The sequence below is a fragment of the Rhizopus microsporus genome, assembly GCF_002708625.1.
Source record: "Rhizopus microsporus ATCC 52813 unplaced genomic scaffold scaffold_4, whole genome shotgun sequence".
NCBI lineage: Eukaryota > Fungi > Mucoromycota > Mucoromycetes > Mucorales > Rhizopodaceae > Rhizopus > Rhizopus microsporus.
Genome location: NW_019671919.1, coordinates 852,311 through 876,170, shown reverse-complemented (window position 1 = coordinate 876,170; position 23,860 = coordinate 852,311). Strand labels below are relative to the sequence as shown.

The following is a 23,860-nucleotide window of genomic DNA, read 5'->3' as shown; positions in this document are numbered from 1 at the left end:
AAAAAAAAAAAAAAAGAACTGAATATTACTATATAAGATTAATGCTGTCAGCGTTGTTTAGAAATATGACAAAATAGGTAAATGTGGTCTTCTTGCCCACGAAACGCAATATCAAGAAAGTATCTTTAACCCAATCATTGACTGTAAATCGTTCTTAAGAATTTAAATATTATGGAACATGTGTAACCGTTCTAGTTTAGTTTGAACATGATCGACTACCTGACTATATCGAACTTATATTACTAGCACTCAATCCAGTTTGTAAAATATAATACAGCAACCAATGTTCAAAATCTATATTATAACATAAAAGGGAACGGTGAAATAAAATCAAGTTGCGTCTCTCTATTTCCTATTAATCCTTTTACTTTTCTCTCTAAGCAATAGCATGCTATGACAGTTGTAAATGACTTTTTAGATCAAGCATAAAGGGACGGCTGTCCGTCACATCAAGAAGGATAATTTAATATATGAAAATATGTACTCAAATTCAAACAGAAAGACAAGATTTATTTATTTGACAGTAAAACTCTCAATAGACTATAGTTGAATTAAAACAAAGAGCACGTACTACTTTCCAGTGCTAATATTATGATGCGATGTGTAATGCTGCGTTAAATATAAAAGACATCTCATTTACCAACCAAATACAAAAATAAAAGTCTTCAGTTTAAGAAGCGAATACATTAGAATAGTAGCAAAGTCCCTGAACCAAATGTCCCTGGGTATGCTTATAGAACAATCTCTAATCTCGTGATAACCTGGAGGAATTGCTACTATGTCATCTGGTGTCCATTTGTGTCTTCTTTTATACCACATTCAGCCATCCATTCCTTTTGTGTATGTCTAATAGGCTTGTACTTTGCTGTTTGATAGTGGTACTTAAGTACAATGTACATTTAAACTCCGGCATTGACCTCTCTTTTTTGACGTGTGGAAGCTACTGTAAGCGTTTTACATAAAATCTACAAAAAAAAACAAACAGAATGTGCTTTTTCTTCTATTGCCTTTGTATTATTTTTTATTGTTGTTATACTAGAGCAAAAGGTTATTTATTTGGTAGCAGCAAAAATCTTGGGAGCAGCCTAAAAGTGATTGAATTAATCAAAAGTTTTACTAATGAGTCTATAATCAAACTTACGCATTCATCAGCACAGTGCATAAAGTGAAAGAATTCTTCAACACCTAAGTGAACAAAAGGTGTCAGCCGCTTACTATAAGGTACACATTAATACTTACAGTTTTCATTGGAGCCATTTTCGACACGTTCATTGCATTCATCGAGGTGCTTCTTCAAGGCAGCACATTGGTCGGCACAGGCTACAATAACTATGAATTTTCTTTTTCCTTATTTTTCTACAAAAGGCGTACCTTCCATAATTTCAGGTTTGGGATCTTCGGGTTCTTCTTCTTCTTCTTCTTCTTCTACAACTTCTTCTTGTTCCTCAACAGGTTGCTCCTCTTGAGGCTCTTCATCGGCAAAAACGGTAGGAACAAAGCTGGAAAAGAATTCAGAAAGACCCATAGTGAATTAAAGAGTGGGGGTTAAGTGACAAAGTGGAAGAGGTAGTAAATTTTTTTGCTAGTCGGCAACAAAAAAAATAGCCGGGGTTCATCTAGAAACTGATTTTAGGTGCACCCTATATCAATGCGGGAACACTTGCCACACCACCAAAGGATAATGATGACGTAGGCTTGTTGATTCAGCCTTTTTATTTTGAGTTATTGTGAGAAGTAAATATTAGAGTTAGATTGATGACAACAAGAAGGAGGGGTTTAATCTTATAATGAGGTATATTGCGTCTTCTACTCAATCTCAGTACAAGGAAAATTACCAATGCTCTGTCGGATGTTGCTGAACAGTGTTTGTTCCGGTCATATTCAACTCCAGTGAGTTAACGTCACAATCTCTATCCAGTTTTGATTTCTATTTTTCAATTTCAACAAGACTCTTAATGAAACAGGACACAAAAAACGCGTACCAAGAAGCAACGCTTGCCAAATTTAATGGCGTGACAGACATTGACGAAATAGATTGCACCATAATGGTAAAGTCTTTGTTAAGGAAAAGAAGGCGTTCTGTTGATAAAAGGGCGGTGGATATCGAAACAAACATTACACATTTGAGAGAAAAAAGACCTTTTGTTGACAAAAGGACAGTAGGTGTTCAAACAGACATTGCGCCATCAAAAAAGAAAAGATCTTTTATTGGCAGAAAGACAGTGGGCATCCAAACGGACAACATGCCTGGTTTGGCAAGTACAAGTGTTGATCCGTTAGAACATGCCCAGCAAATTTTAAACTTGAGAGTTTTACCACAAAGTCACAGTTGAAGCTTTTCTTTTTTTTTTTATCTTTTTCTTTTTCATTAATAAACATGAACGATCCCAATCAATTTGAACTTGCTGAACCTCCTTTAGACGGAATCACAAACATTTGCTTCAACCAAGAGGATCCGAAATACCTGTTGGCGTCTTCATGGGATAAAGTAATAGTGACTGCAGTTATTTTACGCGTTCTTTTTTTAATGTGTTATATAGACATTAAGGCTCTATGATACAGCAGTCAATCACTTGGTTTGTAAATTTGAAAATGAAGCAGCTCTCCTGGATTGCTGCTTTATGAATGATTCAGTTGCTTTCAGTGGCGGTGTTGATCATAGAGTGAAAAAGTAAATAATGCGCAAGAAAGGTATTCATTTACTTACTTTCAACATTAGGTACGACCTCAACACCAAGACAGACATAGTTCTTGGAGAACATGGAGGAGGGGTACGTTGCGTTGAATGGAGTTCGTTAACAAGTAAAGATTTTTAGTCATTTTTTTAAAGGATAGTGAAAACTAACTCTTGTAGATTGTTTATACACTGGATCATGGGATACAACCCTTCAACTATGGGATCCACGCAGCCAAGCAAGCCAGCAGAAAGTAGTTTTACCAAATAAGGTGTTCAGTATGGATTTATTAAACAATACATTAGCCGTAGCGATGGCAGATAGACACATTCACATTTACGATACTAGAAACATGAAGGAGCCCTGGCAAGTCCGAGACACAACTCTTAAATATATGCTCAAGTGCATTCGACTGATGCCTCGCGCTGAAGGTTTTGCGTGCTCGTCTATCGAAGGCCGTGTCGCTTTGGAATTCTTTGAACCTGTACGGGAAGATAAGCGATACGCATTCAAATTGCATCGTCAGACTATTAACGATACCGAAGTGGTATATCCTGTGAATGCACTTGCCTTTCATCCCATGTAAGCTCGATTTCAAATGTTATAGGAACTTGACTAACCATCGTTTGCAGATATGGTACCTTTGCTTCGGGTGGATCAGACTGTATTGTCAATGTATGGGATGGTGTAAACAGAAAACGTGTTAAGCAACTTCCTGGTTATCCAGATGAAATTGCCAGTTTGGCCTTCAACCGTGATGGCTCTGTATTAGCCATAGCGAGCAGTTATACATTTGATGAAGGTGAGCGTGATCATGCCCCCGATACCATTTTTATTAGACAAATGCAAGACGTTGAGGTTAGACCTCGTGTGATCAATCAATAAAAAAATGTACATATAAAAGAGTCAATTTATCTTGACTTCTGTGACAAGTATTTCTGACTTTTTAAACGCGTTCTTTTTCTTTGTCTGTCTTTTTCACTTTTTTTCGTGTCATATCATGGGTTCATCCAAAAAACAATCGATTCTAAGGTACATTTCTTTTCTTCTTTGAACGTCGACTTAACCTAGTGAACAGTAACTTTTTTAATGGCGGCAATACACAACCAAAGAATTCAAGTGGATCTAATTCAGTTGAAGACAAAGTAGATCAAGACGCTGGTGGAAAGCGTAAAAAGATAGTTATCTCAGATAGCGAAGAATCTGAATCGGAAGAAGCAATGACAAAAAAAATTCGAGCTGAAGATATCAGTAAAACAAGAACAGAGAGTGGAGATGTAGTGATGACAGATGCCAATGATAGTCAAGATGTTGACAAAGAAATTGAAGAAGCTGCTGCTGAGGAAAAAGAGGAAAAGCAAGAACAAAAAGAAACCAAGGCAGTCATTCAGATTCTGTAAGCTCAAGTGTATATTTCTTTATGAATATATATATATATCTAAACATTATATAGAGCAACAACTGGAACGACAAAAAAAGCAGATATCAATTGGGAAAAGGGAGCACCGTATGTTCGTCTGGAAGTGACAGATGTTGTTTATTAATACGTTGCTTAGTATCCCTTATGCTGTATTATGTAAAACGTTCGAGAAATGCGAAAACACGACCAAACGATTGGAAATTACAGAGTACCTTGTTAGCTTGTTCTCAAAGGTTATTCAGCTGCGCCCTGATGGATTACTGGAGATATTGTACATGTGCATTAACAAGGTAAGTCTTTTATTATCGTTCATAAACAACACATATTAAACATTAATTTTTTATGCTTAGCTTTGTCCCGATTATGAAGGACTTGAACTCGGTATTGGTGAATCACTATTGATTAAAGCCATTGCTGAGTCTACGGGTAGAAGCGTCAAACAGATCAAGGCAGAGTATGCAAAAATAGGTGACCTTGGTACAATTGCAAAGGTTGGATAAAAAGTGGAATATATGAGAGGTTTCTAATGCCTCAATAGGAAAGTAAAGGATCTCAAAGGACACTGTTTAAACCCAAGGCCTTGACTGTATCTCATGTATTCCGTGTACTAAAGGAGGTTGCCAAAATTAGTGGGCACTCTGTAAGCAATCCTATCAACTCTTTTTTTTCTTCATTACTCATTTTTTCTTGGTAGGCACAAAGTAAAAAAGTGGATAAGATTAAAAGTTTACTTGTAGCATGTCAAGAGAATGAAGCAAAATACATTATTCGTCAATTAGAAGGCAAGCTGAGAATAGGTTTAGCGGAACAAACGGTTTTATCTGCGCTTGCTCAAGCAGTAATGCTGCATAAGTTAAACTCTTCCAAAGTGTCTACAACAAAGAAAGAGGAACTACTTGCTAGTGCTGTTGATACAGTCAAATACGTATACAAGTAAGATGGCCCCTTTTTTTTTTAATACTTTATTTTTTCTCACTCAATTTATAGCCAATTACCATGTTATGATGATATTGTACCTGCATTATTAAAGTATCCTGTTGAAGAACTACTTGATCACTGTACGATGCATCCTGGTGTGCCATTGAAGCCTATGCTTGCTCACCCGACAAAAAGTTTGACTGAAGTACTGGATCGATTTGAAGGACAGGTATTCACTTGTGAATTCAAGTACGATGGTGAACGTGCTCAAGTGAGTAAGAAATGAAACTTGCTATTCTATGAAACTAATACATGATCTAGATTCACAAGTTAGCCAATGGAGAAATCCGTGTGTACAGTCGTAACTCTGAAAATATGTCTGTGAGATATCCAGATATCATGAACGCGATTGAAAAGGTGAGTGGCAGCTGAAATGCTATAGAAACAAAAAAAAAATGCTTATATATAACCTATAGTGGGTCAAACCAACAACAGAAACATTCATATTGGACTGTGAAGCAGTTGCGTGGGACAAGGAATCCCAAAAGATCTTACCTTTCCAAATTCTGAGCACACGTAAGCGTAAAGATGTCAAAGAAGAAGAAATCAAGGTACGAGTGGCCGTGTTTGCCTTTGACTGCCTCTATTTGAATGGAAAGTCTCTGTTGCGGGATCCTCTAGAAGTGCGTCGTCAAAAACTGCGTGATGCATTTCAGGAAACAGAAAATGAATTTTACTTTGCAAAACATATGGATTCTAATAATATTGAGGACATACAAACCTTTTTGGACGTGTCAATCACCAGTAACTGTGAAGGGTTAATGGTCAAATCGTTCAGTGGGCCCGAAGCGACGTATGAACCATCAAAGCGATCCCGAAACTGGCTCAAGGTCAAAAAAGACTACTTGAGCGGCGTGGGTGATTCGATGGACCTAGTCGTTATTGGTGCTTACTACGGACGTGGCAAACGTACATCTGTCTATGGTGCGTTCCTGCTTGCCTGCTATGATCCTGAGACAGAAGAATACCAGACGATCTGTAAGCTCGGCACAGGTTTCTCTGAAGAAAACCTGCAGCTATTTTATGATACGCTCAAAGACCATGTGATAGAAGAGCCCAGGAGGTTTTATACCCTAGGAGATAACCCACCCAAGCCTGACATCTGGTTTGAACCTGTTCAAGTGTGGGAAGTCAAGTGTGCCGATCTCAGTGTCAGTCCAACTTATATGGCTGGCGTCGGCAAAGTAGATGAAACCAAAGGAATCTCACTTCGTTTCCCTCGATTTATTCGTGTGAGAGACGATAAGGAGCCCGAGGATGCAACAACGAGTGAGCAAATAACTGATTTTTACTTTTCACAGCAAAGCCAGCAAGGCAATAAGGCAGAAAGCATGGACTATTAAACATGGCTTGCTTTTTTTTTTTTTTCTTTATTACAAATACAATTAGAGTTTTTACGAATATTCCTTCTTCTTTTTAGCTGCAGAAACAGCTGCAGCTGCTATCCCATGACTTGAGAAATGGTGTTTCCATAATTTATAACCTGCGAAACTCGTTATTATCACAACACCAGCGACCAGAGAGAACGTTAAGTAGTGCTTCGCTATCCATGTCTTGTCTTTCTTGTCTTTATGAGAGCCTGGAGTTGCAATAGTTCTATATACATAGGTTAATTTATGCAATGTAACATATTAGAGTGAACTTACGGGTTCATGGCGACACCTGTTAGGATGTGGTAAAGGTCTGCCATCTGATTTTCCTTGACAGATACACTGAGTGGTGCAGCTAGATCAAGCTTTGTACAGTAAGTGTCAGGCTGAACTTCATAACGCTGAGTGACTAAATCCAATTCACATTTAGTAGCCACAAAAACGGTAGGGATATGATCAATCTTGTACTTTTCCTATCAAAGCTCCATTAGTTACTCCCTCGTTTTCCTATATGTTCTTACTCTTAAAGCTGCAACATAACCAAATGAGTTGGCATCACTTGTATCATAAACAAAGCATAATAAATCACACTGCTCCAGTTTTCGCTTGTTGGATAATATCTCAGACACCCGACTCGACTCGACTTCCTGCATCACCAAGTACTTTTCTGCTCCCTTCATTTCGACCGAATTGACAACTTGAAATGGTTCTGTTGTAGGCGTATACTTTTCTGAGAAAGGTTTATGAACAAATGCCTTGAGGAGGGAGGTCTAAAAAAAAAAAAAGAAAGTCAATGGATTTTGTTCCGAGGCACATTGCACACAAAAGCACTTGCCTTGCCTGAGCCTGGTGCACCAAATACATAACAGGAGAACACGTTACGCTGTATCTTGCCCTTTTTGCGATCGACCTTTTTAGGTTTTGTCACCTTGAGTGCCGTGCGCGTATCACCTTCGAAACCAAGATAGGCCAAGTATTTTAACGTGGTTTTGTAATCTAGTAAAGTCGTCATGCTACAACAACAACAATAAATTTAATACTGATCAAGTAACAACAAGACTTACCTCCATTGTGCTAGCCATCCTTGCAAGGTAACAGATCCTGTTTCAGTTGTGATAGTTGTATGTGGAAAGCCAGTGTTGACCCAGGGATTTCCAGGAGATGTACTAAAGAGTGAGTCTAGTTCCTTTCTATTTAATGCACCGTCTTTATCTTTATCAAATATCTGGAATAGTTCTGTAAAAAACTGGTAGCCCAAAGGACTCAACTCGACAGAACACTCCGAGGGTACTTCGAGACTGTAGATCGTGAGTAATTGCATTTTATTCGATATGAAACTTACTATGGCAGTAAGAAATCTTCGCGTAGATCAAGATCATCCCCGTACCCGAATTTTCGCAGCACGGTCCAGGTGGTCTCGAGTCTTCCACGTTGAATGAAGAGTGAATGTAAAAAGATGAATCCTATTTCGGTCAATCCAGCTTCACTCACTCCTTTTGGTTCATGCTCTCTCACGACATCCTTGACACCCTCTAACTCCTGAGGCTGTAGAGGTGCATTAAAGCACTTTCTCTAATAGAGTATTATCATCCTATTCATCTATTTTCTCTCTCAGATGTACCTGAAACTCATTCAATTCGTCGTCATTTAATACATCATCCTTATCTGTATCACATAATTTGAATATACGCTTCAAAGCTTCGACACACTGAGGTTTGAGAACCTATAATAAAACGGTCAATCAAATAGACCAGAGGCAAGTTTTAAAGAATACATGTTCTCGTGAGTCATAGAGTGGAGCTGTGGGATGAAGTACAGCTTTTTGAGCAAAATAGAATACTTCAGAGACGTTTAATAACTGTTTGGCTGAACATTCGACGCATGTTTCTACTTCCTTAAGAGCGAATGAATATACAAATAACAAATAAAAACAAAATAAATAAATATATATATACCTTGAATTCGTTCATAATGGGTATCACTTCATCTTCAAGAGCTTGATTTGCCACGTCATTTCCACGTAGATCAATCTTGTTACCCACCAGAACTGCAGGTACCTAAAGAAAAAAGAAATGAGTAAAATGACGTGATGAAGTATATAAAAGTTACATTGACGCCTAATGATCGAATGTAAGGTAGCCAATATAGAGAGAGTCTATTGAACGTATTTGGGTCATCTATGGCATATACAATGCAAATCACATGTGCCTTTCGTATTTCTGCTTCTGTCTGTTCGCGGTCCTCAGGGCGAGCTGCAGTGTGTGTTTGTGTAGTGTTTAGTGAATGATGCTGTGAATAGTATATTTATTTATATATATACCAGAAGAGTCCATGATGTGCATTGTGACATTTTCCGGGGTGACTTCAGGAGGAATGGTAACTTCGGGTATAAGGTGTTGAACCTGTATTGATGTTAATTGTCTGTTTCTTTTTAATGTATATATGGGCGTGTGTTTGTGTGTGTGTGTGTGAATATTATATATTTGATAACATACGTTTGGTATAAAAGTTTCTTTTATCAACGAAGCGATAAGCGTACTTTTACCAACCCCCTCTACACAAATAATAGAATTAATATTTATTTATATTCTTTTCTTCTTCTCTTGGTTCAACTTCATTAGTTACCATCACCAACAAGAAGAATACGAACGTCTCTTCTCATTGCTTAAAACGCGCAAAGGAAAAAAAAAGAAATAAAAAAAAAACAATGGTAGTTTAATTATAAAAAAATAACGATAGAATGTGACTTTTATGTAAATGGCAATGCTTACTCTCTCTTTCTCTTTCTCTTTCTCTTTTTCTTTCTTTTTACAATTCCATACCAGCAGCCTCATCTTCAGAAGAATCAAAGTTTACCGAACTCATATCATCCTCATCTGAACTCTCTTCAGCTGCGGCATCAGCTGCTTCTTTCGTGGCATATCTTGCTACATAATCTAAAATATTGTATATATGAGTCACACGTTCATTATTTATCATGAAATTACCTTTGACTTTTAATTCATATTTAGCAGGTTCTCTCATTAATAAAGCAGCAGCTTCACCATTTAAGGGATCTGTTGGATTAGGATAACGAAGTAATTGAGGAAGGAATACTTCAAATATATTGATCATGTCTATATATAAATAAATGATTATTATAACCCATATTTATGCATAAAAGAAAAAAAAAAAAAGCTTTACCAAACATGGGACTCCACGTTTGATTGATGACATCCAAACAGACCGAGCCACTCCTAATATTAAAAAAGTTGGCAAAGTGATGTTTTTACTATTATAATTTACTTACACTTCATCGATATTTGGATGGAATATCCTATTCATAAAACCAATGCTTGGTGATTTATAAGGATATTGATCAGGAAGTTCGACGTGAACCTTCCAAACACCACCACTAAAAGGAGCTATAATAATAAATGTGTTATGATACCTGTAATGATACATATTATATGCTTTACTATCACTGGGCCCTTGAAAGCGCACATAAAATTCTTGCATATTATCATTAACCAAAGTTACTTCATAGTCACTCATTAAACTACGCACATGTATAAATGAGCAACTTGTAGCATTTTCATTCTATCACACAAAACTCACAGTTTCATAACATCTGTTTCTATTCTTCTTCTTGGTGTCGACATTCTTGCTTTGCGTAATTAAAAAGAGGAAAAAAAAGAGAAAAAAGCCAAAAAAGCAAGTTTAATACGCTTTGAATTGACTTTTTGATTGGGCAAAATTAGTTCTCCCCCCAAAAATCAATTCCCTTTGGAATCTACAAAAAAAGTCCTTTGGTAATTCATTCCCAGCGCATTGCTCCCTTTTTAATAAATTTCCCTTTGAGTCACATGATTATTTTTCTTTCTCTTTTTTATATTATTATTTCTTTCATTATATCAATGATTATACCAGCTAAATCTATGAAGCGTAATACCTCTGTTGCCAAAAAGCCAAATAATAGAACCAAAAAGAAGGCTGGCAGCAGTAAAAAGAACGACATTTGGGATAATACAAGTCAAACAGAGGAACGCCAAAAGATTAGAGAATTTTGGATCCAACTCAGTGAAGAAGAAAGACGAGCACTGGTCAGAATAGAAAAGGAAACAGTACTGCGCAGAATGAAGGAACAACAGAAGCATACCTGTAACTGCTCTGTGTGTGGTAAAAAGAGGTAGATTGAAAGAGAAAGAGAATGACGGTGTGTTGACCGCTTTTATATTTATAGTTCTGTCATTGAAGAAGAATTAGAAGTACTTTATGATGCTTATTATGAAGAACTGGAAAAATATGCTTGTCGTCAGCAATTTCAACAACAGCAACAACAACAAGAGGAAGAAGATACCAGCTCTGATGAAGATATGGAAGAAGAGAGTTGTTGCAGTAGTAGTGACGAAGAGGTTGGTATCAAGATAAAGAATACGCTCACAGTAAAAGGTGAGATGAAACATCATATATTCCCCCTTAGAAAATTGACTTTGAGTAGAAGGAAATGTAATCACCCTCGCCGACGATTTAATAAAAAATGATGGTAGAAAATTCCTAGAAATGATGGAAAAAATCACTGATCAAAAATTGAAAAGAGAACGGGAATTACAAAGTGAAGACGATGATGACGTGTATGATGAGGTTGACATACATGATGCCGATACCGAAGAAGATTTCGACGAACATGATGATGAGGATGAGGAACTCAAAACAGAAGAGCAGCGAATGGAAGAAGGACGAAAGATGTTTCAAGTCTTTGCCGCCCGTATGTTTGAGCAACGCGTCATGCAGGCGTATCGTGAAAAAGTCGCACAGGACAGACAGCGGCGTTTGATTGAGGAACTTGAAGAAGAAGACCGACTGCGTCAGGAACGAGAGCTCAAAAAGCAGCGTGAACGCGAAAAGAAACGAGAGACCAAACGTTTAGAGAAGTTGAAGCAAGAACAAGAACGATTAGAGATGGAAGCTAAAAAGAAACAGGAAGAGGAAGAAAGGCAACGCAAGCTAAAAGAGCTTCAAGAACTGGAAAGAAAACGTAAAGAAGAGGAAAGGAAGCAAAAGGAGGCTGAAAAGCAACGAAAAGAAGCAGAAAGGCTACGTAAAGAAGAAGAAAGGAGAAAAAGGGAACAGGAAGAATTAGAGCGAAAGAAGAAAGAGGAGGAGAAAAGGAGAAAGGAGGAAGAGGAACGAAAGAAGAAAGAGGAAGAGAAGCGAAAAGAAGAAAAAAAACAAAAAGAAGAACAGGCCAGACAAGAAAAGTTAAAACAAGAATCACTCAATTCACTAAATACCCTAAGCACAACAATTGAACGACCACGTAAAAGCTCAGCAGCTGGACCTATCGGTGGACCGATCATGAAAGGGAAAGCATCGACTGTTCAATATCAGCAAGCGAATAATGAACACTCATTCTTTACAAACTATCTATTTGGGCAATCTTCAGGACAAGGTATATATGCGCTTTATTTTCATTTTATGCTTTTGCTGATGTCATTATGTATAGATAATCACTGTAAAAGTAAAAGGCGTATATCTTATGAAAATATCCATCAAGACTGGACAAATGGATGGACAGCATTGTCTGACGCTGTTCATGAAAAGCTCTTTGGCGATATGATTGTAACTATTATTATCATCAAACAAAGGTTGATCATGTTTTTAACTCTTTAATTTTTTTTATAGGCTGATCGAAGCACGTTCATCCTGTCAAAAGCCAAAGAAGCTTATTTAAAACTGAATGAGGCTACAGAAACAAAGTACGGAATCACACCCAGTTATCAACTATTAGCACAAGTTCATTTGACAATGAATGCATTAGCTGAATCTCAGCAAGCGTTTATTGATATGCTTGAATTATACGAAACATTAAATAATTCAAAATCAAGTGAATTTGAATGTGTTTATAATCAGCAACAAGGATATATTATACGTTTACTTAACCTAAGGCCGAGGTCATCTTCTATACCAGCTCATATTCCTTCTACTTCATCTTCAAATTATGCATTCGATAACAACAACAATAATAACACAGGACTATTTTAAATAAAATCATTTTTATTATTGACTCCAGTACTGTTGTTGTTGGTTATAAGGATACATTGGCATGCTAAAATACTGAGTTGATTGCTGTTGTTGCTGAGGCTGTTGTTGCTGTTGTTGTTGGGGCTTCTTTTCAGCTGAATAAAAGTCATAATATGAATAGTTGGCCAAGAAAGAGGGTGGAGGCTGTTGCTGTTGCTGCTGTTGTTGTTCCAAATATATTTGATTGTACTTGGTTACTGCTGGTGCTGGCATATAATAGCCGAAATGAGAGGCATTACTATACATGGGCTGTTGTTGCTGTGGTAGTGGTTGGTCATAAAACAAGTTGTTTGCCTCCAGCTTATCACTCCATAAGCTACTGCTACCACTTACTGTAGCAGGAGGGGTAGTGGTAGTAGCGATAGGATTGATGGTAGTAGCGGCAGGAATGACAGGGTTGATAGTTGTGGCGGGAGTAATGACAGGATGGATAGGAGTAGCTGCAGTAATGACAGGATTGATAGTAGTAGATCGATTGTCATAATAATTCTACAAATAATAATTAGTGCGTGGATTGTATAATTGAAAGATATGTATTACCATAGTATTACTACGATATTGTTGATCAAGGCCACCATAAATGCTATAATCCAATGAGTTAAATAGAGATGATGTCTTCTCAGTCTGTGGTTTAACAGAATTAAATAAGTCATCTAAAACGCTTGATTGCCTATATAATAATTTTTTGTTTATATTTGATGTATTTTATATATTATCATGTCTTTACTTGATCTCTGTCCTTTCTTCATTCAGCTTTAATTTACTCAAATGTGTCGATAGATCATCTTTAGTCGTACTCTTTTCTTTATTATCATTCATAAGCCATGATCTTGGTTGTTCTTGTTGTTTGTTATTATTGACAGTCTTGTCTTCTGTCACGGGTTCAGGGTTTGATCTGGGAATCAAAAAAAAATGTCAACAACTGTTTAATTTAAAAGAGCCCTTACTCTTGTAATAAACTAGCCCATGTCTTTGGTGCACTATTTGGCTTTTTGTTACTCGATGGCGCCTTCAAGGGATCATGGCTTACTGGGGTTGACCATTGATCTAGTGTTGATTTCTTCATTGTTGTCGTTTGCCATGGAACAAGAGGTTTTCTGCCAATTGATGATCGTTGCTGTTGTTGCTTAGACATTGACCTTGGTTTATGTGATGCACTCTCTTGTATAGACCTATTTGTACCATTATTCACATTTGTTGTTGCTGTCGTTGTTGTTGCTGTTGTTGTATTTGTAGCTGCTGCTGTCGTTGTTGGTACTGCTTGTGCTTCCTTCTTTGACTTTTTTGTTTTCACTTCGTCCCATTGATTAGCATGCCCTGAAGTATATTGCCATATCTATAAGCTCATTCCGTTGTAAAATATTATGCCATGTGTTGTGCATACCTATGCTAATTCTGTCAATTGCTAATTCTAAATCTCCGTCTGTATCTTGAAGAGTAAATAAGAGATCTTCTTCTGTCCAGTCTGTAAATAGTTCTTTCAACATTGATAACTGTGAGGTATATTTGGACTTGAGTTTCTTGGCGTCATTCTTTTCTGTTGAACTCATTTTATAAACAATGTTTTTATAGAGAGAAAAAGAAAAATGAAAAAATGAAAAAAATGAAACTATTGAAAAGAGACAAGCTTCACTGTGACTGACATAAATAGCAACTTTTCACATTTTATTCTTATACTATGTTGCTCTCCTTCCTCTCTCTTACTTTCTTTCTTTCTTCATAAAATTAAAAAGCTTACATACATCTCTCTCATCAAGAAACCAACGCTTTTCATCAAGCAAAAAGCGGCGGGAAATGGTCACCGCATTGTTTGCATTTCTCAAAGAGAAACAGCCAACACTCTTCAATCCAATACACATTGAAGTATACTTTGAGTTTGATTTGTTCGATTACAACCACACTTCCGACAGTTTAAACGGCGCTGGAATTTTTCTATTGTTTTCCTGCTGAAAAGAATACACACACTCTCAATCAATGTTTCGACCTTTCACAATAGCATTCAGTCAAAAGCTTTATCTAAAACCAAATAAGAGATGGTCATTTTGCCTTGCAGGAGGCGTGGGCCTCATTTGGTATGAATCTGATGATCGTCCCAAGCTGATCTGGACGGCTGCACAACGCATAGGACTTGCCGCCAGGATCGGTCTACAGGTTGCTGCTGATTACAAATTGGTACAGTCAAGATCGTACTCATCTGAACAAGAATGCATCGAAGCCAAAAGTCAATGTCACTTGCGGTCTGCTCAACGTGTGTTAAGAGGACTTCAAAAACTTGGTGGGATCTATGTCAAGTTGGGTCAACATGTCTCCACGATGAACTACATCTTGCCGATCGAATGGACTTCGACCTTGGCTGTACTTCAGGATCGCTGTGATCCTAGCACGCCCGAGGATCTGCGAGCGATGTTTTGGCATGACTGTGGACAATCACTTGATGACGTCTTTGATGAATTCAATTGGCAGCCAATCGGTGTGGCATCGCTTGCCCAAGTGCACAAGGCACGTCTAGGATCACAATGGGTGGCTGTCAAATTTCAGCATGCTCGTCTAGATGAGTTTTATAGGATTGATCTTCAGACAGTTTCCTTCATCACTCACACCATCAAACGCATATTTCCTGATTTTGGCTTTGAATGGATCATGGAAGAAATGGAGCAATCACTGCCTCAAGAACTCGATTTTGAACATGAAGCTGCGAATGCCTTGCAGGTCAAGAAGAATTTTGAACACTGCTCAACGGCACTAGTGATTCCAAATATCATTTGGGCCAAAAGGCGAATTCTCTGCATGGAGTGTAAATATATATATAAATATATTGATAAAAAAGAACTAACAGCTGTGTAGTTATTGATGGAGCACGAGTGGATAACTTGGAATATCTTGAAAAACATCATATCGATTCGAGTGCGGTGTCAACAGAGATAACAAATATCTTTTCTAAAATGATGTTTATTGATGGGTAAATAGAGTGGCGGTATATTGACATATACTTATTTCTTGTAGATTTGTACACTGCGATCCACGTAAGAACAATTCTATAGTATCAGCTCACGTATTCATATCGAAGCAATAGATCCTGGCAATATCTTTATTCGACCTGCCAAAAGAACCCGATCTCATCCTTACAATTTTGATGTTGTTCTCTTAGACCACGGGCTGTACCGAACCCTCACTGACCAATTACGCACTGACTATGCGCACCTGTGGACATCATTAATTCGAGGCGAAGAAGATGGTATACGTAAATACTCACTCCGTGTGGGTTGCCGACCAGAATCGCATCGACTCTTTGCTTCTCTCTTGACCGGGCGAGAATGGTCAACGATCCAATCCGCCAGTCTTTCGTCTGATCGAACGATCACAGAGATCAGCCGAGTGTCTGGTCGTGCAAAACATTTTCTGAATCGTATTTACGATATTCTCGAGACTCTGCCGCGTATCGTGGTATTGCTTTTGAAGACAAGTGATCTTCTTCGCAGCCTTGATGAAAATCTAAGAAAGAGCAAGGACAAATACATGACCTACGCTCTCATGGGCCGCTACTGCGCAGAAGCGGTTTGGATAGATCAAAAAATGAATCTGCTGCATCGCCTTCAAAGTTCCTTGACACTCTCTGCTGCTTGGGAGCTTTTCAAAAATTTAGTGGTGGCCTGGTGGAAATATGAACTTCTCGAGTTTGCTTTGTGGGTATACAGACTGCAGTCGTCGACTAGGGAAAAATGGCTACTGCTTTGGAAACAAGAGACTGAACAAGTGAAATCGAGTTAGAGAATGCTCTAGATTTTAATTCTTTGTTAACAAAATAGATGGAGTAATTCTTTTTAAAAATAGACACATGATGTACCGTCGTAAGTTGTTGCTATGGTGACAAACAATAAAGACTGAGTTACAAGAACCTTATACCTTATATAATTTGATATTTTTGCATATTCCTGAAACTTTTATTACTTATTTAGTTCTATTTTATGGGAAGAAAAGAATGATCCTGTTGATATTTGTCTTAGATGTGGGTTATTGCTTTGGAAAAATCAGGGGCTAAACAGATGGAGTGGAATCTTAACTCAGCGTTTTTCTTTTTGCAGAAAAAAAAAAAGATAACAAGATAAAATTTTTTTCTCTCTGTTTCTCTCTTTTTACTTTATGAAATATTTAGAAACATTATTTAGAATAAAAATACCCGTAACTCAAGACCCACGGTTACTGCCTGCATGGCGTAAGCGATTGTTGTTAAGCCTTGTGTGTTTTATTGCCATTATTCCTGGCTTTTGCTCTACCATCTATGTAACGTATCTGTTCCTTTGATATACCATATTTATTCATTTCATTATCAGTTACCAGCATTAGAAGCCGTTACAGTAGAACTAGACAGTCCAAGTATTATGGTCACTCTTAGTAACTCAGTGTACATGCTATTTATGGGGATTGCTGTAGGTTTTCTTTTTCTTTAAAACCAAATGATATTCATAGTAAAAAAAAAAAAAGCCCATATTTTATAGTAGCATCAGTGATCATTGGAAGATACGTCGATCTGTTTATTTTTTTTCAATTGTGATCTATACTGTGGGTTCACTTGCAGCTGTGTTTGCCAATGACATCTATGTGTTACTCGGTATGCGAATACTACAAGCTACAGGTATTTCTTCGGCTTGGGCTATTGGTGCAGGGTAAGTCCAAATAAAATAAAAAGAGGGTCGACAGAGAGTGATATATTTATGTAGATCAGTAGCAGATGTATACGAGGTTCATGAAAGAGGCAATGCATTGGGTATTTATTTTACAGGGCAGTTCGCAGGACCTTTGTTTGGACCGATCATTGGAGGATATTTAGTTGAAAGATGGGGATGGCGATCTGTGTTTTGGCTATTGTTTGTCTTTGGATGTTTGATTTTGCTCTTGATCTTTTTTGCAATGGAAGAAACATATAGAGAAGAAAGCGTATGGGGAAAAGAAGAATACACTGAAAAGAAGGGTGAGACGATACCTGCAACGTTAGACGAACAGTTAACAGTCGTTGAATCAAAAACAATGAACCCACTCGCATCACTTGTAAGTTTATGTTGTATTTAAAAGGAGAATATTGCTAATCATAAATAGGCCTTACTGAGACATCCTTTTGTCTTGATCTTTTCCATGGCTACTGGATTTGCATTTGGAGGCATGTTTGCCATCGAGAATATGCTTCCACCCTTATACACATCTGTATATGGTTTAAGCTCTGGATTGATTGGCTTAACATTTATATCACCGGGGCTTGGTGAAGTGATTGGATCCCTGTTTTCTGGTAAATTATCTGATTTCTTTCTGAACCGTGCGCGAGCCAAACGAGGGGGTATAGCCGTACCAGAAGATCGATTGGCACCTAACGTATGGCCAGCAGCCTTTATATTAAACCCACTTTCATTCTTTTTATGGGGATGGCCGGTTCAGTTTGGTTGGAGTGTATGGGTATCAATTATAATGTTTGGTGTCCAATGCTTTGCTATGGTTCAAATCTTTAACCCGGCCATGTCGTACCTGGTAGATGCAGTATCTGATCGTGGTGCCAGTGTAACAGCTGCTGCTAATTTAGTGCGAATGATATGGTCTTGTGTACTTAGTTTAATAGCCAACCCCATGACGGCCGCGGTTGGCCCAGGATGGGTTACCTTTTTCTTTGGTATGCTTAATTTTGTGTGGGCATTTTTATTACTGCTCATGAAAATCAAGGGGTCCAAAATTCGCGCATTCTCAGGCTATTAATACACATTTCAGCACGTGGAAAAAGCATAACACAAAGTTTCATCCATTAGCTATTTTAATTCATTTTCCCTTTTTTATATCATTTTACCCCTCTTCTTCTTAATACTCGTAAATAAATGGACATCAACTAATATTCATACACTGTCTAGATTCGAACTCGGGAACAATTTTAGCTTTACCTAATAAAACAAGCTTACTTTATATGTTACACAGCATATCAATTTCGGAAATGACTGTGGAGTTTAATTCTGTTGCACTTCAGCGTGAAAAATAGAACCTATTGTTCTCTCTCTCTCTCTCTCTCTTTTTTTTTTCCCTATATATATATTTTTTAAATATAACCCTTTACATAGTCGAATTATATGACAGAAGTACCTATTTTATGTAGAGTTCAAGCACTTTACCCTTTCAAGTCAAATGACCCCTCTTCTCTCTCCTTTGATCAAGATGATTACATTGACGTTTTAACTAAATTACCTTCTGGTTGGTGGGATGGACTGTAAGTTCATTTCCTTTTTTATGATTACAAACATGAAAATTTACCTTTTTAAAAAGGTGTAAAGGAATGAGAGGCTGGTTTCCTAGCAACTATGTGCGCATTATTGAAGTAGAAGAAGAAGAAGAAGAAGAGGCGATATTAGAACCTCAGCCACCACCTCCAATGCAAGCACCACCTAGAAAACGAAATACAGAATATCGACTTAGCTTATTAAGCAATAATACATCCAATTGGATATTACAGAGAACAGAGGATGGTGATGATACCTATTACTATAACACAGCTACAGGGGAAATGAGGATTGATCCACCTAACGAAGAGGAAGAAGACGATTATCGATGGTCTGACCAAAGCACATTGGCTTCCAAAGATGTAACAATTTTTTTTTTGTGATTTTAAAAACGTGTGTTAATTAATTTATGTAACTCATAGGCGCACTATTTTTCAACTTATACAGTCAGAACATCACAAGCAACGAGCAGTTACTTATATCCTGAAACTCCCAGCCTTGTAAATAAAAAAAATTTAATGGGTTATGACAGTAACTTACACTTTTGATTTGGTGTAGATATCAAAAGCATCCACACTATCCATACCTGAAGAGAAAGAAATAAGTGAATCATTAGATTGGCAAAAGCTACTTTATTACATTACTCTCACCATTCATCAACTGATCACAGCCGTCAAGTGTGAACAAGAATTCACTTACCCAACTCATGCAGCGCAGATTGTGAATGCAATTCGATACATGCTCGTTTCTTCCAACACTATCGACAAGGACTCAATCTATATACGCACCCACAGTAGCCTTCGTACCCACCATCGTACAATGATGGCTTGTATGTCCAAGTTGATCTTGTCAGCCCAAGCAGCTCAGGATGATCAGCGCATCTTGGCGGAATGCAGCGAGCTACTAAGTATGGTGAAACATTTTGTATCCACTTGTCAAGAGCTGGTGATACCATTAATACCTGCGGATCCACAATTTAATTTTTTGGATGCCAAAAAGGAGGATATGATGCTCAACAACCGGTACAGTCTACAACTCAATTTAGCAGAAAACCTCGAGACGATGGGCACCTCAATTCAAGATTCAGCAGAGACAATCATGACGTGCATCAATGGTTGGTCAGGTGAAGACAAATACTCACTTATCGTCTTGCTCTTTACACATTTTCGAAACCTGTCTAATCAAACCGGCCTCTTTTTGGCTTATTTGGATGACACGGACTTTAGCAACGTACTCGATCACTCCGAAATGAACGACTTGAAGCAGGGCAAGCGGGTTCTCGCCGATGCCCTTGGCTTACTCTTCATCAAACTCCAGGCGCTCACAAATGAATACACCAAGGATTTTTCAACCTCACTTGAAGAGACAAAGGAAGCTGCAGTTGCCCTGTTTGATCCTATTGAGCAGATATGTTCCAGTGTACTGCATCTGGCAACCAAAGATCGAAGCAGGAGCAACAGTACGGTTTCGGTTACACAGCCGGCGAAAAAAACGACAGAGCAGAAAAAGAAATCAATCATTTTGGAGGAGGAGGAGGGAGAGGAAGAAATAGTGTCGACAACGGTCGTTCCGTTAGAGAGGCATCAATCCGAGGTCGTACAATCTTCTACTAAACCGCCTGTGATTCAGCGATCACAGACAACACCGTCGTCGGACAAGATCAAGAAATTCTTTGGGGACGATGCGCCCTTGGAAGTTGTCGGAAGTAAACCTGTGACGACCGAGCGTCCGGATTTCTTAAAGCACGATTATGGACCCAATGACATTGTATTCAATATGGAAGGCAACGTTAAGGGAGGCACACTACCTGCTCTGGTGGAACGATTGACGATGCACGACTATTTTGATATGAACTTTATCAATACCTTCCTGCTGACTTACCGATCATTTTGTACCTCTGTACAACTTTTGGATCTGCTCGAGGCAAGGTATAACCTGAAATGTCCTGAAGGGCTGACTGAGGAAGAAGAAAAGATCTGGGAAGAAAAGAAGCTGAAGCTGGTGCGGTTACGTGTGTTTAACGTACTCAAGAATTGGCTTGAACTGTATTATAACGAAGATGATAGTATCTTGCTTGATCGTCTCATGGAGTTTACACAGACTCACATCAAGAATACCCTCAAGTTTTCCAACGGACAGCTCGAATCTTTGATTCAGAAAAGAAAGGAAGGCGTTGCTGTCGATAACGTTGGGCTCAAGAAGATGATCCTCACCTTACCTGCTCCACCTGAGCCTATTGTACCCAAGAACCTGAAACGCGTAAAGCTGCTAGACATCGATGCCTTGGAAATTGCACGACAGTTAACCATTATGGACTTTAAGCTCTACAGTGCGATTCGACCGATTGAGTGTTTAGACAAGGCATGGTCAAGGGAAGATGACACGGTTGCAGTCAACATCCGTGCGTCGATCGAGTACTGCAATCAGGTCACCTCTTGGGTCTCGGATGTGATTTTGAGTCAACATGATATGAAGAAGCGAAGCATTGTGATCAAATATTGGGTGCAAGTTGCAGAAAAATGTCGTACACTCAATAACTTTAATACATGTATGGCCATCCTGTCTGCATTTGACAACAGTTCGGTCGGACGATTGAAACGTACATGGGAAGCAGTGGGAGCCAGGACGAATCAGATACTCCAGCATATCCGTAAGATCATGGGTGCCAACCGAAATTTTACAGAATACAGAGCCCTTATTCATTCCGTCAATCCACCTTGTATCCCATTCTTGGGCATTTATCTACAAGATCTTACATTTATCGAGGATGGCAATTCAAACGAGCTCAAAAAGAACAAGGAGTTGATCAATTTTGCTAAAAGAGCGAAGACAGCCGAAGTGATTCGCGAAATTCAACAGTATCAGTCTTCTTTATACCAATTAAAACCTGTAGAAGAGATACAAGAATTTATTAAAGCAAATCTACTGAGTACAAGGGATGAAGAGCAATTGTATAATGAGAGTTTAAAGATAGAACCAAGGGAAAGGGATGATGAAAAGATCACTCGATTATTGCAAGAGTCTGGATTCTTGTAAAAAAATAGTCACACAACGCGTCAAAAACACCATTGTTTTATCTTTTTTTTTTCTTTTTTTTTTTTTTTCGTAGTAGAAAAAAAGCACCCATAAATAAAAGTACAAACTCATAATGCCTAATTTATCCGAATACGAAAAGAAACGACTTGAAAACATAAAGTAGTAACAATAATGCAAAATTTTTAAACGAAAAAGTCTAATATAAAACAATAAAGAGCTAACGAAGAATTGCTAAAGACACTGGATATTCCTACACTGGGTATTAAACGCAGAAAGATAGAGATCAAGACAACAACCAGCAACAAAAAGAGATCACCCGCTATCAAAAAGGAGCCACAGCAACCTACTCGTGTCTCTGCTCGTCTTCGAGGCAAGAGTCCTGAAAAGAATGTTGAAGAGACAAGAACTGAGAGAGAAGGACCAAAGACGATCGAAAGTTTGGACAAGCAAGAGCATGAAAAACTGCTGACATTGATGAAACGTGCTCTCATACCAAATATTGAGCCTACGATAAAGACAGAAGATGCTGTCAATGATAAAGCATTGGCAGATCAATTAAAGGAACTAAAGATCAAGCATGACTGGACGACGGTCAAGGTGACGCCTAATCGTATCAATGGCTGCGCGTAAGGAATTGGTACTGAAGTGAGTGATGTTGGCTCATTTCTCTATAGATTTCATCCTTCAAATGCAAAGTTGTTGGGTTGCGCCATTGATGTAGAAGGATATTTAGGGTTTTGGGATATTGAAGGACAAGATGAAGATGGAGAACCCGTTGTATACAATTATAGACCACATACAAGAACAGCTACAGATATCAAGTTTGATTCGTTTGATCAAACCAAGCTGATAACATCATCTTATGATGGACTTATCAAGATATTTGATATGAACAAGGCAGAGTTTGAAACACTCGATTTAGGTTCAGACCGTTTCCCAATTACATCGTTTGACATACAACAGGATGGACAATTGGTAGGTTCCAAGACTAATTAGAATTGCAAATATTAAGAAAAAAAGAGATTTGGTTTTCTACTTCAGATGGTGAAATAGCATGTGTAGACAAAAGAAAAGGAGGCAACCCCAAGGTTTATACACTACGAGAGAAGAAGATTGGCTGCATCCACATAAATCCGATTCATCAAGATTTACTTGCAGCGGGATCAAACGATCGAACGGCTACTATTTGGGATAAAAGAAAGTTGAAAAAGGACCCATTGCAGTCATTTGACCATGGATACTCCGTCACAAGCTGCTACTGGTCACCTAATGGGGATATATTGGCTACTACCTCCTATGATGATTATATCAGATTGTTTGAACTAAGCAAAGAAAAGAAGGAATTGAACCTAAAGAGCGCTATTCCTCATAACAATCATACTGGAAGGTAATGTAAATGTGGCATATATGGTTTGGTATTAACAATATGTTAGATGGGTGACTAACTTTAGAGCACGGTGGAATTACAACAAGTATCATGGATTAGAACACCAACATTTCGTTATTGGCAATATGGGCCAAACAGTAGATATTTATTCAGGAATGAATGGCAAAGAGCTAATTCAACTGTATGATGAGGATCATATCACAGCCATTCCAAGTGTCATACAATTTCATCCTAGTACAGCCGATTTGACCCTGTTGACAGGTAATGCATCTGGTAGAATGGTGTGTTGGAACATTTAACTACAAGACTAATGAATAAAAAATAATATATCATTCATGTTATACTTACCGAGGCATCAAGGAATGCACTGCTGCTATGAGCAGCGCATTAAATCCAAGAGCGCCGTTAGTCTTTTGCGGGTCATTTGAAGGGAGGAAGCTTTCATTTCTATGTTTTGATTTGTAAACAAAGATATTATACTTAATGCACTGTTCACATCGCGAATCCAAACCGTACCATAAGATTCACACTTGAGGACAGCATATACTCTTTGCTTGGTCCAGTAAAGTTGAAATTATTCATTTCTTTCATTTTACATTTGTTACATATCTGATTCGGTAAATACTCGTCAACATAAACAAATTTGGTCCCCCTCCATTAGATTAGTTTGTTGTTTAGAGCCA

The 23,860-nt window shown here is 38.1% G+C and overlaps 11 protein-coding genes across 11 annotated transcripts; 7 read left to right on the top strand and 4 right to left on the bottom strand.

Annotated features, from left to right (window-relative positions):
* Window positions 1-1,052: 1,052 nt before the first annotated feature.
* On the bottom strand, window positions 1,053-1,525 carry RHIMIDRAFT_249705 (Non-heme 11 kDa protein of cytochrome bc1 complex; the record flags this gene model as incomplete). Its single annotated transcript, XM_023610651.1, has 4 exons — window positions 1,053-1,085; window positions 1,142-1,185; window positions 1,240-1,320; window positions 1,372-1,525. The coding sequence occupies 4 exons, from the start codon at window positions 1,523-1,525 to the stop codon at window positions 1,053-1,055; spliced, it is 312 nt and encodes a 103-aa protein (XP_023468493.1).
* An 852-nt stretch (window positions 1,526-2,377) lies between these two features.
* On the top strand, window positions 2,378-3,560 carry RHIMIDRAFT_249704 (WD40 repeat-like protein; the record flags this gene model as incomplete). Its single annotated transcript, XM_023610650.1, has 5 exons — window positions 2,378-2,488; window positions 2,541-2,671; window positions 2,720-2,802; window positions 2,855-3,257; window positions 3,308-3,560. The coding sequence occupies 5 exons, from the start codon at window positions 2,378-2,380 to the stop codon at window positions 3,558-3,560; spliced, it is 981 nt and encodes a 326-aa protein (XP_023468492.1).
* A 645-nt stretch (window positions 3,561-4,205) lies between these two features.
* On the top strand, window positions 4,206-6,416 carry RHIMIDRAFT_199500 (ATP-dependent DNA ligase; the record flags this gene model as incomplete). The annotated part of the gene is made up of 7 exons (XM_023606380.1): window positions 4,206-4,385; window positions 4,446-4,586; window positions 4,634-4,735; window positions 4,790-5,028; window positions 5,083-5,284; window positions 5,335-5,430; window positions 5,490-6,416. 7 exons carry the CDS (start codon window positions 4,206-4,208, stop codon window positions 6,414-6,416), a joined length of 1,887 nt encoding a protein of 628 aa, XP_023468491.1.
* A 299-nt stretch (window positions 6,417-6,715) lies between these two features.
* Window positions 6,716-9,105, bottom strand: RHIMIDRAFT_287037 (mitochondrial Rho GTPase; the record flags this gene model as incomplete). Its single annotated transcript, XM_023613434.1, has 12 exons — window positions 6,716-6,916; window positions 6,965-7,213; window positions 7,279-7,456; window positions 7,508-7,741; window positions 7,786-8,015; window positions 8,065-8,166; window positions 8,218-8,337; window positions 8,399-8,500; window positions 8,553-8,695; window positions 8,764-8,845; window positions 8,939-8,997; window positions 9,069-9,105. The coding sequence occupies 12 exons, from the start codon at window positions 9,103-9,105 to the stop codon at window positions 6,716-6,718; spliced, it is 1,737 nt and encodes a 578-aa protein (XP_023468490.1).
* A 138-nt stretch (window positions 9,106-9,243) lies between these two features.
* Window positions 9,244-10,278, bottom strand: RHIMIDRAFT_213193 (ubiquitin-conjugating enzyme E2 8). The gene is made up of 6 exons (XM_023607240.1): window positions 10,041-10,278; window positions 9,902-9,981; window positions 9,733-9,847; window positions 9,627-9,679; window positions 9,431-9,559; window positions 9,244-9,379 (listed from the first exon to the last, which is right to left on the bottom strand). The coding sequence occupies exons 1-6, from the start codon at window positions 10,082-10,084 to the stop codon at window positions 9,252-9,254; spliced, it is 549 nt and encodes a 182-aa protein (XP_023468489.1). The 5' UTR covers window positions 10,085-10,278; the 3' UTR covers window positions 9,244-9,251.
* Window positions 10,279-10,289: 11 nt separating this feature from the next.
* RHIMIDRAFT_276206 (uncharacterized protein) lies at window positions 10,290-12,672 on the top strand. Its single transcript, XM_023612610.1, has 5 exons — window positions 10,290-10,611; window positions 10,666-10,874; window positions 10,924-11,874; window positions 11,929-12,044; window positions 12,108-12,672. Exons 1-5 carry the CDS (start codon window positions 10,340-10,342, stop codon window positions 12,465-12,467), a joined length of 1,908 nt encoding a protein of 635 aa, XP_023468488.1. The 5' UTR covers window positions 10,290-10,339; the 3' UTR covers window positions 12,468-12,672.
* RHIMIDRAFT_290420 (uncharacterized protein) lies at window positions 12,047-14,181 on the bottom strand. Its single transcript, XM_023613736.1, has 5 exons — window positions 13,891-14,181; window positions 13,454-13,823; window positions 13,234-13,401; window positions 13,047-13,176; window positions 12,047-12,995 (listed from the first exon to the last, which is right to left on the bottom strand). The coding sequence occupies exons 1-5, from the start codon at window positions 14,054-14,056 to the stop codon at window positions 12,483-12,485; spliced, it is 1,347 nt and encodes a 448-aa protein (XP_023468487.1). The 5' UTR covers window positions 14,057-14,181; the 3' UTR covers window positions 12,047-12,482.
* Window positions 14,182-14,192: 11 nt separating this feature from the next.
* Window positions 14,193-16,465, top strand: RHIMIDRAFT_276201 (ABC1-domain-containing protein). The gene is made up of 4 exons (XM_023612609.1): window positions 14,193-15,300; window positions 15,351-15,465; window positions 15,510-15,529; window positions 15,580-16,465. Exons 1-4 carry the CDS (start codon window positions 14,481-14,483, stop codon window positions 16,272-16,274), a joined length of 1,650 nt encoding a protein of 549 aa, XP_023468486.1. The 5' UTR covers window positions 14,193-14,480; the 3' UTR covers window positions 16,275-16,465.
* Window positions 16,466-16,589: 124 nt separating this feature from the next.
* RHIMIDRAFT_276196 (MFS general substrate transporter) lies at window positions 16,590-18,528 on the top strand. The gene is made up of 5 exons (XM_023612608.1): window positions 16,590-16,787; window positions 16,838-16,933; window positions 16,989-17,170; window positions 17,225-17,552; window positions 17,601-18,528. The coding sequence occupies exons 1-5, from the start codon at window positions 16,647-16,649 to the stop codon at window positions 18,243-18,245; spliced, it is 1,392 nt and encodes a 463-aa protein (XP_023468485.1). The 5' UTR covers window positions 16,590-16,646; the 3' UTR covers window positions 18,246-18,528.
* A 323-nt stretch (window positions 18,529-18,851) lies between these two features.
* On the top strand, window positions 18,852-21,831 carry RHIMIDRAFT_224514 (ras GEF). Its single transcript, XM_023607505.1, has 3 exons — window positions 18,852-19,116; window positions 19,177-19,254; window positions 19,313-21,831. The coding sequence occupies exons 1-3, from the start codon at window positions 18,907-18,909 to the stop codon at window positions 21,788-21,790; spliced, it is 2,766 nt and encodes a 921-aa protein (XP_023468484.1). The 5' UTR covers window positions 18,852-18,906; the 3' UTR covers window positions 21,791-21,831.
* A 7-nt stretch (window positions 21,832-21,838) lies between these two features.
* Window positions 21,839-23,649, top strand: RHIMIDRAFT_276191 (WD40 repeat-like protein). Its single transcript, XM_023612607.1, has 5 exons — window positions 21,839-21,949; window positions 22,006-22,416; window positions 22,465-22,765; window positions 22,813-23,177; window positions 23,224-23,649. The coding sequence occupies exons 1-5, from the start codon at window positions 21,903-21,905 to the stop codon at window positions 23,474-23,476; spliced, it is 1,377 nt and encodes a 458-aa protein (XP_023468483.1). The 5' UTR covers window positions 21,839-21,902; the 3' UTR covers window positions 23,477-23,649.
* The last annotated feature ends 211 nt before the right edge of the window (window positions 23,650-23,860 follow it).